This window comes from Ovis aries, chromosome 15, assembly GCF_016772045.2.
Source record: "Ovis aries strain OAR_USU_Benz2616 breed Rambouillet chromosome 15, ARS-UI_Ramb_v3.0, whole genome shotgun sequence".
Taxonomy (NCBI): domain Eukaryota; kingdom Metazoa; phylum Chordata; class Mammalia; order Artiodactyla; family Bovidae; genus Ovis; species Ovis aries.
In genome coordinates this window covers 55,132,639-55,148,411 of record NC_056068.1, presented here as the reverse complement: position 1 = coordinate 55,148,411, position 15,773 = coordinate 55,132,639, and the positions used below count along the sequence as shown (strand labels likewise).

The 15,773-nt window shown below is 37.2% G+C and overlaps 1 protein-coding gene across 2 annotated transcripts in view; it reads right to left on the bottom strand.

The window, feature by feature from the left end:
• Positions 1-15,773, bottom strand: part of ACER3 (alkaline ceramidase 3) — a 144,648-nt gene that overhangs the window by 12,839 nt on the left and 116,036 nt on the right. The window contains exon 8 of one of the 2 annotated variants that reach the window (XM_004016342.6): positions 3,417-3,518. The exons of the other annotated variant lie outside the window; for it this stretch is intronic. Within the exon in view, the coding sequence (XP_004016391.2) occupies positions 3,417-3,518 (102 nt within the window). The remainder of the gene's footprint in view (positions 1-3,416; positions 3,519-15,773) is intronic. 2 annotated transcript variants of the gene reach the window in all.

Here is a 15,773-nt window from a genome sequence, read left to right as displayed (position 1 = left end):
GCGCATGGGCTTACTAACCCCATGGCACACGGGATCTTCTTGGACTAGGGATTGAATCCATGTTCCCTACATTGGCAGGTGGATTCTTAACCATTGGACCACCAGGGAAGTCTCCAAGTCTCTTTTAATCTATACATTCCTCCTCCATTTCCCCACTCCCTCCTTCCTGCAATTTATTTACTTAAGAGGCTAAGTTATTCATTCTATAGATTTCCCAGTTTGAATTTTGCTGATTGCCTCTCTGTGGTGTTATTCAATATTACACAATACCATTAAATCAGCTAATTTTGAGTTGGAAGGAAACTAGTTTAACCTACTTAACATGTTCATTTTATGAAAACTGAGGCCCAGACAGAAGGTGTCTAAGGTGACAACTAGAGTCCAAGACCTATGACTCAAATTCCAGTAAATATTTATTCAATAAAGCAGATTAGGCAGATTTTAAAGACCTAGACAGAGAAGCCTGGCAGGCTACAGCCCATGGGGTTGAAAGGTCAGATATGACTAAAGCAACTGAGCACAGCCAATATTAACATTTGATTAACTGTATACTACTGTGATATATGCACAAAAATCCCTATAGATGTTATGGAATATTTTTAGGTTCAAATTTTTAGGTAATTTAAACAAGTGTCCCCATAATTTAACTTTATTGTGCTATAAGTTGAGTTCAGTTCAGTCGCTCAGTCATGTCCCACTCTGCGACCCCATGGAATGCAGCACACCAGGCCTCCCTGTCCATCACCAACTCCCGGAGTTTACCCAAACTCATCTCCATTAAATCGGTGATGCCATCCAACCATCTCATCTTCTGTCAACACCTTCTCCTCCTGCCTTCAATCTTTCCCAGTATCAGCATCTTTTTCAATGAGTCAGCTCTTCGCATTAGGTGGCCAAAGTACTGGAGTTTCAGCTTCAACATCAGTCCTTTCAATGAACACTCACGACTGATCTCCTTTAGGATGGCCTGGTTGGATCTCCTTGCAGTCCAAGGGATTCTTAAGAGTCTTCTCCAACACCACAGTTCAAAAGCATCAATTCTTCGGTGCTTAGCTTTCTTTATAGTCCAACTCTCACATCCACACACGACTACTGGAAAAACCATAACCTTGACTAGACAGACCTTTGTTGGCAAAGTAACGTCTCTGCTTTTGAATATGCTATCTAGGTTGGTCATAGCTTTTCTTCCAAGGAGCAAATGTCTTTTAATTTCAGGCTGAAGTCACCATCTGCAGTGATTTTGGAGCCCCACAAAATAAAGTCTGTCACTATTTCCATTGTTTCCCCATCTGTTTGCCATGAAGTGATGGGACCAGATGCTATGATCTTAGTTTTCTGAATGTTGAGCTTTAAGCCAACTTTTTCATTCTCCTCTTTTACTTTCATCAAGAGGCTCTTTAGTTCCTCTTCACTTTCTGCCATAAGGGTGGTGTCATCTGCATATCTGAGGTTATTGATATTTCTCCCAACAATCTTGATTCCAGCTTGTGCTTCATCCAGCCCAGTGTTTCTCATGATGTACTCTGCATATAAGTTAAATAAGCAGGGTGACAATATACAGCCTTGACGTACTCCTTTTCCTATTTGGAACCAGTCTGTTGTTCCATGTCCAGTTCTAACTGTTGCTTCTTGACCTGCATACAGATTTCTCAAGAGGCAGGTCAGGTGGTCTGGTATTCCCATCTCTTTCAGAATTTTCCAGTTTTTTGTGATCCACATAGTCAAAGGCTTTGGTATAGTCAATAAAGCAGAAATAGATGTTTTTCTGGAACTCTCTTGCTTTTTTGATGATCCAATGAATGCTGGCAATTTGATCTCTGGTTCCTTTGCCTTTTCTAAAACCAGCTTGAACATCTGGAAGTTCATGGTTCATATACTGTTGAAGCCTGGCTTGGAGAATTTTGAGCATTACTTTCTAGTGTGAGATGAGTGCAATTGTGTGGTAGTTTGAGCATTCTTTGGCACTGCCTTCTTTTGGGATTGGAATGAAAACTGACCTTTCCCAGTCCTGTGACCACTGTTGAGTTTTTCAAATTTGCTGGCTTACTGAGTGCAGCACTTTCACAGCATCATCTTTCAGGATTTGAAATAGCTCAACTGGAATGCCATCACCTCCACTAGCTTTGTTCGTAGTGATGCTTCCTAAGGCCCACTTGACTTCACATTCCAGGATGTCTGGCTCTAGGTGAGTGATCACACCATTGTGATTATCTGGGTCGTGAAGATCTTTTTTCTATAGTTCTTCTGTGTATCCTTGCCACCTCTTCTTAATATCTTCTGCTTCTGTTTGGTCCATACCATTTCTGTCCTTTATTGTGCCTATCTTTACATGAAACATTCCCTTGATATCTCTAATTTTCTTGAAGTGATCTCTGCTGCTAAGTCGCTTCAGTCGTGTCCGACTCTGTGCGACCCCACAGACGGCCTCCTACCAGGCTCCTCTGTCCCTGGGATTCTACAGGCAAGAACACTGGAGTGGGTTGCCATTTCCTTCTCCAATGCATGAAAAGTGAAAAGTGAAAGTGAAGTCGCTCAGTCGTGTCCGACTCTTAGCGACCTCATGGACTGCAGCCTACCAGGCTCCTCTGTCCATGGAATTTTCCAGTCAAGAGTACTAGAGTGGGTTGCCACTGTCTTCTCCAAAGTGATCTCTAGTCTTTCCCGTTCTATTATTTTCCTCTATTTCTTTGCACTGATCATTGAGGAAGGCTTTCTTGTCTCTCCTTGCTATTCTTTGGAACTCTGCATTCAAATGGGTGTATTTTTCCTTTTCTCTTTTGATTTTTGCTTCTCTTCTTTTCACAGCTATTTGTAAGGCCTCCTCAGACAGCCATTTTGCTTTTTTGCATTTCTTTTTCTTGGGGACGGTCTTGTTCCCTGTCTCCTATACAATGTCATGAACCTCCGTCCACAGTTCATCAGGCACTCTATCAGATCAGTCCCTTAAATCTATTTCTCACTTCTACTGTATAATCATAAGGGATTTGATTTAGGTTATACCTGAATGGTCTAGTAGTTTTCCCTACTTTCTTCAATTTAAATGTCTGAATTTGGCAATAAGGAGTTCATGATCTAAGCCACAGTCAGCTCCCGGTCTTGTTTTTGTTGACTGTACAGAGCTTCTCCATCTTTGGCTGCAAAGAATATAATCAGTCTGATTTCAGTGTTGACCATCTGGTGATGTCCATGTGTAGAGTGTTCTCTTATGTTTTTGGAAGAGGGTGTTTGCTATGACCAGTGCATTCTTTTGGCAAAATTCTATTAGCCTTTGACCTGCTTCTTTCTGCTATACACATCTTTTTAATTTCAATGATGGGAAAAATTCACTTCAGTGCACTAATAATTCTATATGCCTATGAAATGCTCTGCTTAACAAATTCCAAAAATACTTTTTAAATATTGAAAATATATCTTACCTCAGTGAATCACAAAAGATGTTATCTATGTTCCAGAATAAAAATCCTAATAAAAATACACCCAAGGATGTGTAACCCAGCCCTCTAAGCCATGGGTAAACCCTGTGTGGAGGAAAAAAAAGAGCAAAATGAAATTTTGTCAAGTCATGTCATGAGAGGGAAATGTTTTCATAAGAATTAAAAGCAAACCTAACTATTAAATTCTCTAATACATCTGCCTATTACATTTAGCCATTAACAGTTACTGAGGAAGAAAACTGCCACTAAGAGTTTGCTAATGTATCAAGAAGGTAATCTGAAAGCACCCAGTAACTTTATCAGCTCCTTGGAAAAGGTAGAGGGCTGGTGGAATAGAAAAAACACTAATGGAGTCACCAGTTCTGTGTCAGGCACTACAGTATATTAGATACACACAATATATATAAGTAAACCCACATACATGAATATAACTTTCAAATAAACACACACATATGAATACAATCTTCAAATAAACACTTCTTTAACTTTGCTGATGAGGAAACTGAAATTTGGTGAGTTATCCAAAACAACAGGTGTAGCTAATGTAGTTTTTTTCATAGCTTTACCCTTTACCTCCAAAAACTTATATATTTTTTAGAATGTTATATAAATGGAATAATACAGTATATTCTCTTTGTTATATGGCTTCTTTCAGTTGCCATAATTATTTTGAAATTCACCCTTGCTGTTGTATATCAATACTCATTTCCTCTTACTGTTGAGTAGTACTCCACTATATGGATATACCATGTTTTATCTGTTCAAATGTTGTTGGATACTTCTGTTGTTTTCCAGGTTTTTTTTGCTCTAACAAATAAAAGAAGCTATGAACATTCATAAATAAGTCTTTGTATGGATATATGCTTTCATTTCTCTTGGGTAAAAAGATAGGAGAATAGTTAAATTGTCTGGCAGGTAAATGTTACTTTTTAAGACAGCTAAACTGTTTAATCAGTACTAAGGGGTTCTACCATTTTACATTCCCATCAGCAGGGTAGAAGAGTTTTTGGTTCTACAACCTCACCAACACTTGCTATAAGTCTTCTTCATTTTAGTTGCCCTATAGGTATATAGAGGTATCTCACTGTGGCTTTAATTTTTATTTCTCAATGATAAATGTTATTGGGCATCATTTCTTATACTTATTTGCCATTTCTATATCTTCTTTGATAGTTTGTTTTGAATCCTGCCCATTAAAAAAAACTGTTACTTATTATTAAGTTTCAAGAGTTCTTTATATATTCTAAATATAAGTTCTTTGTTGGATATATATTTTGCAAACATTTTCTCCAAGTTTGTGAGTTGTCTTTCATGTCCTTTTTTTTTTAATTCTTAAAAAAAATTTTTTTTAATTGAAATACAGCTGATGTACATGTTCTGTTAGTTTCTGGTGTATAGCAAAGTGATTCAGTTACATACATATATTCTTTTCAATTATAGTTTATTGCAGGATATTGAATATAGTTCCCTGTGCTATAGAGTAGGACTTGTAATTCATTCTGTATATAATGGCTTGCATTTGCTAACCCCAAACTCTCAATCCATTCCCCACCCTAATCTTGCCTTTGGCAACCACAAGTCTGTTCTCTCCATCTGTGAGTCTGTTTCTGTTCTGTCGATAAGCCTCTGTTGTTCTTTTTAAAACTGTTTTGGCCCTTTTAGATCCTTTGCAGTCCCACGTAAATTTCAGAAACTGCTTCCCAATTTTTACCAAAAAGCCTGCAGAGATTTTGTTGTGACTGCTTTGAACCTATAGATCAACTTGGAGAGAACTGACATCTTAATAACATTGAAGTTTTCTAATCTATGAAAATGATACATCTATTTACTTAGGTCTTCTTTAATTTGGCTCAGCAAAAACTTATTCACCACAGTTTCCAATATATACAGCTTGCATATATTTGCTAAATTTAATCCTTAAATATTTGATGTTTTTCAATGCTACTGTAAATTATACTTTCAAAAATTTCACTTACCAATTTCACTTACTACTATGCACTTGTTTGGTGCTAGTACATAGAAATAAGATTTTTGAATAAGGACTTGAACCTCATGACCTTGCTGAATTCCACTTATTGCTTCTAGTGATCTTGCGGTACACACCTTGTGGTATTTTCTGTATGTGATCGTGTCATCTGCAAACACTACATTGGATAGGACTTCCACCAATACAGTGTTGAATAGAAGTGGTGACGATGTATATCCTTGTTTTAGTCTTGATTTTAAAGGTAACTTTTTAAAACATTTTATGGAAATGTGGTAGATGCTGTAGTTTACAGGTTAAGAAACTTCCCTTCTATTGAGTTTGTAAAGGGTTTTGTTGTTTGTTTTGGATCATAAATAGCTGGATTGTACGGAATGCTTTATCTGAATGTATTGCTATCATCATGTAGTTTTTCTCCTTTATTTTTTAATATGGTGAATGACGAGAATAGATTTTCTGAAATATTTTGTTATTTATTTGTGCTTAGTTGCTCAGTTGTGTCCACTCTTTGCGAGTCCATGGACTGGGATCACTTCTGTTCATGTGATTCTCCAGGCAAGAATACTGGAATGGGTTGCCATGCCCTCCTCCAGGGTTTGCATATAGACAAATGAACTGTGTTATTAACTTAAAAATCATCAAAGACTTCCCTGGTGGTCCAGTGGTTAAGAATCTGCCTGCCATGCAGGAGACACGGATTTCATTCCTGGTCCAGGAAGATTCCACATGCTGTGGAGCAATTAAGCCCACACAATGCAACTAGCGAAAGTCCGTGCACAGCAACAAAGACCCAGTGAGGCCAAAAGAAAAAAAAATCATCAGAAAAACACAAATCTGGTTGCACATGGAAGGGACAATATTGCCATAGTTTGATGAAGATTCTTGGAAAAGATGAGTTTAAAAGAGTCATAGTATGCCTTCAGCTTTTCAGAGTTTATCACCTTCCCATTTGAGGGAAGCAAGAATGAGTCCCAGAAAGCACAGAGTAAAGGCATTTGGCAGAACTGCAGGATGGGCCAGGTGCTGAGATATGACAAGGAAGTGATCACTAGGGGTGAGATACTCTCTATTTTCTGCTTCTAAGCTTACTTACCAGGGCCAATCTTCAGCTCTCAGAAGTAATTCAAAGCAAAATTCTTCTGTGGGGTGAAATGAATGTCTCTGGTTATCCAGGTAGCAGGGCACGTAAGAGAGAGCAAGAACTTCATCAGCACATGGTCCAGGCAAGCTAAGTACAGGTAAGATTCTGAGGACAGACTACTTGTATATTATCAGGTCGAGTGTGTAACACAGAAGACCCTCAACATATCTGTATCTGGAGTCACACTGCTTCACTCTAGACTGGTTGCCTGTCTAGTGGACAGCCATTCTCTGAAAAATCCCTTCCCTTTGCCTTCACTTTGGGAAATGCCTTCACTTCTTTGTGTTGGATTTTCTATGTCCTGTTTCCTGTGTCTTGCTCCTTCTTGGTTTTCTCATTTTGGTCAAACACATCTTTCCACAGGTTTCTGAGCACTAATTTATGTTATATAAGTTTTTTTCTTTTTTTTTTTCTTTTGAGAACGTGAATATATGAAAATGTATTCTGTCACCATATTTTATCAATAGTTTGGCTAGGTATTATCCTACAACTGGCTTCCAGTTTTCCTTTGGCAAGCCCCAAACCATTCTGATCCCTGATCCTTTCTATGTAGCATATCTACTTTCTGACTCTAAACTTGTAGAACTGCCCTGGTGTAGAATTCTGAAACTGGCATGGGTCTATTTCTATCCACTGTGCTATTAACTCCTATTTTTCAATTATAGGCTATTTTCTTAAATTGTTTTGGCGATAGTTTCCTCCCTTCCTTTTCCTCTACACAGTACTGGTAGAGGATATATGCATTTTTATATGCTAGTCCTGAAATCAGAACCCCTATTGAGTTCCTTCTATTCTCCATTTCTTTCACACCATTCTGATGGAACCCAGGGACCATGGACTTGAGGAAACACTTGCTATTTGTCCATAGCAGTGGTTGTGAGTGAGTCCAAGGGTCCTGAGGCCAAAAGGCCCCATGTTGTCCTGTTCACTCTAGACCATAACATGAGCTCAGTGCCTCTCCTGTGGTAGATGCTTGTTGATGAATGGGTATGGGGGCTCATGGACCATAAAACAATCACAATGTGTGTTCAGGAGAAAGAATTCCAATGTCTTCGTTAACTGTATCTTTCAAAATATTCATTTCAGCTTTTTACTATATTTTTAATGTCCATTTTTGGGGGATTCTCTGAATGTTCTTTTTTATAGCATTGCACTCTTGATTCATAGATATTATTCCTAAGAATATTAATGAATTATAATATTTGTTGTCATTTTGTTGTTTTTAAAGTTTCTTCATGTATAAGTTGTTTATAATAAGCTGATTTTTTTCTCTCTTATTTGTTTTGGTCTCTTTCATATTGAATGTATTCATCATACATCTGGCACTATCTCCTCATTCTTAAGAGTAAGAAATTAAAAAGGTGGTCCCAAGCAAGTATCCAGTTGCTAACCTTTACTGTAGGGCTATTCTCCCCAGTTAGTAACGTTTACTGTAGGGCTATTTTCCTGGGTCAATTGTTAGGGAACCCTCAATACCAATACCAATAAGGCCTTTTAGGCTACTCATCTACTCAATAAGAAGATTCTTTCAATATTCTGTCTAGATGTTTTTGCATTTAGCATTCATAAAGCACAAGGTCACCTAACTTACCTGCTTTCAGTATGGTATTTGTATGCTCAACTGTGCCTGACAAAACCCAGTGTAGACACACTGTTCACCCTTTCCAGAGATTAAATCTGTAGACTTCTGCAGTTGCTTCATGGCATGAAGTTGGGTAAGAGATATATATGCTTATATACCTAAGCATATAACCACTTCTTAAAGCTTTTAATCAATGCCCTTTATTTTAGACCCCTCCTCTATCTCCTTCACCAAACTGTCTGTTGCTGCTAAGGCTTGATACTTGAGAACATTCTCTAATGTAAACTGGTGGTTCTTGGCTTAGAATTTAGCTTTCTTGGGTTAGTCACGGCAATTAGCAGTAATCCATTTACTTTCTAGCTTCTAAAATTTTATTGAGTCAGCTTGTGGGTTTATGTTTTATAAATAAATTCTTTTGTTATAGTTTTAGTAGTGTTTCAGAAAGGAACAAAATTAGATACCTACTGATCTTCAATACAGTAGCTTTTTTTCCCCCATTAATTTATCTGTATTATTCTTCATTTCTCTTTGGGTTTATTCTATAGATCTATTTTCTAATTACTCAAATACTAGCTCATTATTCTTCACACTCTGTTTCTAATGTAAATATTTAATGTAAACATGTCCCTCTAAGAACTACTTTAGCTACATCCTATTTTGGTTTATAGTATTTTCATTTTGATTACATCCTAAGTATTTCAATATTTTATGATTTTTTAAACTCATATTTACAAGTGTACTTATAAGTTTCCAAATATATGTGCTATTTTGACTAATTCTGTTTTGTTTTAACTGTCAGAGAACATGCTATGCATGACAATTCTTTATAATCTATTGAACTTTGCTTGAATGCTAGTATTAGTAGATTTAATAATTACTCCATGAATGAAAAGATCATGCATTCTTTACTCGCTGAGTATATAAAATCATTTTGCAATGTTACTCAAATTTTGCCTATTCTTATTTTTTGGTCTAAGAACTGGGCTAAAATATCTCATCATGGTAGAATGGTTACCTATTTCTCCTTTGTAATCCTGCCAATTTTTGTTCAAAATTTTCCACACAAGTTTAGAGTTGCCACTTTTTGGAATGTGGTAAATAGGACCTTTTAATAACAGTGTAATGAACACATCTATTGTGAATAATGCCTTAAATTTCTTTGTTGTTAAAACAGCTAGTCCCGGCTTCTTTCAGTCAATATTGGTATGGTATGTATTTTTTATATCCTTTTCTTTCAAAATTACTATGTATTTATGTTTTAACCATATTTCTTATGAATAGCAGATACCTGGATTTTTCCCTGTTTTGGAGTCTTTGTCTTTTAATTGTTTAGCTCTGTCCATTTATATTTACTGGGATTATTGATATATTTTAAATTATTTCTACCCCTTGATTTTCTGCTTTGTATTTTTCCTCACTTTTCTCTGCTTCCCTTTTTCCCCTTCTCATTTTCTTTGGATTCAGTTTTTATAATCCCATTTACTCCTTCATCTTTTTGTAACTGAAATTATGAAATCAATTACTGTTTTTAGTAGTTACCAAGAAAGGACATGTAAAATCCAAAATTAGTCACTGGCTGTATTGTATCCTCAAATAAAGACCTTGGGAACTATGTAACTAAGAGTATTCTCCTGTATCTCACATGTTATTTTATCATCATTTTAATTCCTTTTAAAAAATCTTTCAAACTAGATATCACTAAAGTCACAATATTTTGTTTAGATAGCCCCATAAATTTTTGACTTTTTCTTCTTCACTGTTCTTTCTTGTATCTCAGCTCTTCCTTCTAAAAAACATCTTTAAGAAGGTATACTAGTAAAATTTCTTCCTTTCTATCTATCTCAAAATGTTTTTATATTACCCTGGTTCTTGAAAGATATCTGGATATACAATTCTAACTTAATTTCTCTCAACTCTTTGAAGATAATAGTCTACCATGTGTATTGCTGCTGATAAGTCTACTGCAGACTATACGTTATTCCTTTACTGGTAATGTTTTCTATCTCTGGATTTTTTTTAGGATCTTTGTCATTGCATTTCAGTATTTATAGCATGCTTTTTAAAAACAGGTATCGATCAGGGTTCAACTGCAGATAATACCTCTATCTAAAGCAGAAAATATATTGTTTCAATTCCAAAAGAAATACTGAATAGATTTAGACATGCCAGAAATGACTTCTGAACACTACTACAGAATTATTTTGCCAAAGGAATTTTTTTTTTTTTCTTTTTCACATTTACAAACCTGGAAAATTGGAAAGCCTCTGGACCAACTGTTTCATCTAGCATCACACCATCTTAGCTATAAATCACAGCTCAGGAAGTTGCTTTCACACATTTGCTCCAGAGCTACAATGCACAACCTAGATTCATATAAGTAAATGGATTCCTTACATACTACCACGACTCCTCCCTGTTTAACTTGGTTCTGAATTCAAGTCTCATGTGAATACATGTGATTAGCAAGATCTAAAAGTACTTGAAAACTTACCTATAAAGGAAATATGAAAAATATACATTTTAGCTTTTTAGCATCTACATTACAGGAAAGCTCACTTGATGGAGGCTGAAACAATGAACTAATCTATTATACCTGCTTTACCTGATAAAGACTTTCTTTCATTTATCTTGCTTGGGAATTATTGTTTTTGAAGCTGAGGAGTTATCTTTTAAGGATACTAGAAAATCCTCACCTATTATCTCTTTGAATATCTCTTCCTTCTCCATTTTTTCTATTCTCTCCCTTTGGAACTGCAGTTAGACATGTTATTTCTCTGTGATGCTTTCTGGCTTATTTCTTTAGATGTGTCTTTCCACTTAATTAGTTCTCTCTTCAAATGTCTAATTTATTTTTAACTTATCCGTTGAGTTTATTTCAAATTTTTTTAAAATTAATTTTTATTGAAGTATATTTGCTATACAATATTGTGTTAAGTTTCTACTGTACCACAAAGTGAATCAGCTATATACATACATATGTCCCCTCTTTTTTGGATTTCTTTCCCATTTAGGTCACCTCAGAGCACTGAGTAGTTTCCTGAGCCATACAGTCGGTTCTCATTAGTTGTCTATTTTATACCATAGTGTATATATGTCAATAGTATATATATGGTCAATCCCTACCTTCCAATTCATCCCACCCAATCCTTCCCCTCTTTGTGTCTATATGTTTGTTCTCTAGGTCTGTGTCTCTTTCTGTTTTGCAATAAGATCATGTATACCATTTAAATGCTGCTGTGGTAAGTTACAATTGTTTTCTTTCTGCCTCAGACACTTGAGAGTTGAACTGAAGAAGCTAGCAAGCCATGAATACCACTAGGCACAATAAAAAACAGACTGCTCTGTCTCCAAAGAAACAAGAAAAAGGCAATCTAGCAAGATAGAAAGCTTACAATAATCATTATTCTACAGCCTAACACCACAGAAAAAATGATAGCCTCACCCTCCATTCATCTCAAAGCCTGAATGGGAAGCCTAGACTTCATTCCTAATCAGGCCCAAAGAAGGTACCCCAATCTCCTGCTATACTAATAGGAAGCAGTGAAGGGCTGGAACTTTCCCCACTGAGAAGTAACAAGCTCTCCATTTCCTGCAGTGTCAGTTGAGACCATGTGGGGAGCCTGGACTTCCATCTTCATGTGGTAAAACCAGGTGCTCTCTCTCCTCACTGTGGTAGTATCAGAGTAGACCTATAGGGGTGTCAGAATTTCTGCCAATGGCCAGAGGTAACAAGGTCATATCAACAACCTCAGATATGCAAATAATACCTCCCTTACTGCAGAAAGCAAAGAGCAACTTAAGAGCCTCTTGATGAAGGTAAAAGAGGAGTATGAAAGAGCTGGCTTAAAACTCAACATTCAAAAGACTAAGAACACGGCATCTGGCCCATCACTTCATGGTAAACAGATGGGGAAAAAATGGAAACTGTGGCAGATTTTATTTTCTTGGGCTCAAAAATCACTGTGGACGGTGACTGCAGACATGAAATTAAAAGACGCTTGCTCCTTGGAAGAAAAGCTATGACCAACCTAGTTCAGTTCAGTCTCTCAGTCGTGTCCGACTCTTTGCGACCCCATGAATCGCAGCACGCCAGGCCTCCCTGTCTAGCACCAACTCCCAGAGTTCACTCAGATTCACGTCCATCGAGTCAGTGATGCCATCCAGCCATCTCATCCTCTGTTGTCCCCTTCTCCTCCTGCCCCCAATCCCTCCCAGCATCAAAGTCTTTTCCAATGAGTCAACAACCTAGACAGCATATTTAAAAGCACAAACATCACTTTGCTGACAAAGGTCTGTCTAGTCAAAGTTTTATTGTTTTTCCAGTAGTCATGTATGGATGTGAGAATCGGACCATAAAGAAAGCTGAGCACCCAAGAATTGATGCTTTTGAACAGTGTGTTGGAGAAGACTCTTGAGAGTCCCTTGGACAGCAAGGAGATCAAACCAATCAATCCTAAAGGAAATCAACATTCACTGGAAAGACTGATGCTGAAGCTACAATACTTTGGCCACCTAATGTAAAGAGCTGACTTATTGGAAAAGATCCTTATGCTAGGAAAGACTGAGGGCAGGAGAGAATGAGATGGTATGGATGGCATCACGAATCAATGGACATGAGTTTGAGCAAACTTCGTGAGATAATGAAGGACAGGGAAGTAGTCCATGGGGTTGCAAAGAGTTGGACATGACTTAGTGACTTAACAACAATTAAATCGTGTCGTAGTCAGAAATCTGTATGCAAATATGACATTGCTAGAATGTTTACCACACATTAAAATAAATTGCAGTCTTACAAATTCTCACAGTGAGTAGAAAAAGAGATACTCTCCAACTGATATATGAGGCAACTATAGTTTACTGTAAGATACTGAATATAGTTTCCTGTGCTATAAAGTAGGACCTTGCTGTTTATCTATTTTATATATAGTAGTTTATATCTGCTAATCCCAAACTTCTAATTTATCCTTCTTCCCCCCTTGTTTGGCAACCACAAATTTGCTTTCTATGTTTGTGAGTCTGTTTCTGTTTTGTAAATAAGTCCTTTTTTATTTATGTCCTATTTTAGACTCCATATATAAGTAATACCATGTATTTGTCTTTCTCTTCCTGACTTACTTTACTCAGTGTGATAATCTCTAGGTCTATACATGTTACGGAAAATGGCATTATTTCATTTTTTATATACTTGTTTAATATTCCTCTCTCTTTGTATATACATATATATATATAGTGGAATATTATATATATGTGTGTATGCATATATATATATATATATCTCACATCTTTATCCATTCATCTGTTGATGGACATTCAGGTAGCTTTCATGCCTTGGCTATTGTAAACCGTGTTGCCATGAAAATCAAGGGGCATGTAGCTTTTGGAATTAAGAGTCTTCTCTAGATATATGCCCAGACATGGGATTGCTGGATCCTATGGTAACTCAATTTTTAGTTTTTTAAGGAACCTCCATACTATTTTCCATAGTGGCTGTACCAATTTACATTCCTACCAACAGTGTGAGAGGGTTCTCTTTTTAGGGTTCTCTTTTCTCCAAATCTTCTCCAGAATTTATTATTTCTAGACTTTATAATGATGGCCATTCTGTCAGATGTGAGGTGATATACCTCACTGTAGTTTTGATCTGGGCTTCTCTAACAATTAGCAATATTTATTTCTGCTTTATTGACTATACCAAAGGCTTTGACTGTGTGGATCACAATAAACTGGAAAATTCTGAAAGAGATGGGAATACCAGACCACCTGACCTGCCTCTTGAGAAACCTATATGCAAGTCAGGAAGCAACAGTTAACAACAGACTGGTTCCAAATAGGAAAAGGAGTACATCAAGGCTGTATATTGTCACCCTGCTTATTTAACTTATGTGCAGAGTACATCATGAGAAACGCTGGGCTGGAAGAAGCACAAACTGGAATCAAGATTGCCAAGAGAAATATCAATAACCTCAGATATGCAGATGACACCACCCTTATGGCAGAAAGTGAAGAGGAACTAAAAAGCCTCTTGATGAAAGTGAAAGAGGAGAGTGAAAAAGTTGGCTTAAAGTTCAACATTCAGAAAACGAAGATCATGGCATCCGGTCCCATCACTTCATGGGAAATAGATGGGGAAATGGTGGAAACAGTGTCAAACTTTATTTTGGGGGGCTCCAAAATCACTGCAGATGGTGACTGCAGGCATGAAATTAAAAGACGCTTACTCCTTGGAAGAAAAGTTATGACCAACCTAGACAGCATATTCAAAAGCAGACATTACTTTGCCAACAAAGGTCCGTCTAGTCAAGGCTAGGGTTTTTCCTGTGGTCATGTATGGATGTGAGAGTTGGACTGTGAAGAAGGCTGAGTGCCGAAGAATTGATGCTTTTGAACTGTGGTGTTGGAGAAGACTCTTTTGAGAGTCCCTTGGACTGCAAGGAGATCCAACCAATCCATTCTGAAGGAGATCAGTCCTTGGTGTTCTTTGGAAGGAATGATGCTAAAGCTGAAACTCCAGTACTTTGGCCACCTCATGTGAAGAGTTGACTTATTGGAAAAGACTCTGATGCTGGGAGGGATTGGAGGCACGAAGAAAAGGGGACGACAGAGGATGAGATGACTGGATGGCATCACCGACTCGATGGACCTGAGTTTGAGTGAACTCCGGGAGTTGGTGATGGACAGGGAGGCCTGGCGTGCTGCGATTCATGGCGTCGCAGAGTCGGACACGACTGAGTTACTGAACTGAACTGAATCATCTTTTCATATCTTACTGGCCATCTGGATGTCTTCTTTCTATTTAGGTCCTCTGCTCATGTTCTGAATGGGTTGTTTGTTTTTTGTTATTTAGATGTATAAGCTGCTTGTAGATTTTAGAAATTAAACCTGTTGGTTGCATTGTTTGCAAATATTTCTCCTAGTCCACAGGTTGTATTTTCACTTTGTTTATGGTTTCCTTTGCTGTGCAAAAGCTTATGAGTTTGATTAAGTCCCATTTACTTGTCTTTATTTGTACTGACCTGAAAGACTGACCTAAGAAAATATTGGCATGATTTATGTCAGAGAATGTTTTGCCTATCTTGTTTTCTATCTTGTTTCTATCTTGTGTTTCATGGTGTCATGTCTTATAAAGTCATGTCTATAATCCATTTTGAGTTTATTTTTGGGTATGGTGTGAGGAGTACTCTAACTTCACTGATTTACATGTGTGTGTCCAGTTTTCCTAGCATCACTTGCCAAAGGGACTATCTTTCCTCCATTGTGTATTCTTGACTCATTTCTCAAAGATTAATTGATCATAGGTGCGTGGGCTTATTTCTCAGCTCTCTCTTCTGTTCTACTGATCCATAGGTCTGTTTTGGGCCAACATCATGCTGCTTCGATTATTGTACCTTTGAGGCATTGTCTAAAGTCTAAAAGGGCTATGCCTCCAGCTCTGTTTCCTCAAAACTGCTCTAGCAATTCTGGGTCTTTTATCTTTCCACATAAATTTCAGGATTATTTGTTCTAGTTCTGGGGAAATTTTCATGGGTAGTTTGATAGGAATCACATTTGTAAATTTGTAAATTGCTTTGGGTAATAGGGTCATTTTAACAATATCAGTTCTTCCAAACTGAGATCATGGGATGTATTCCATTT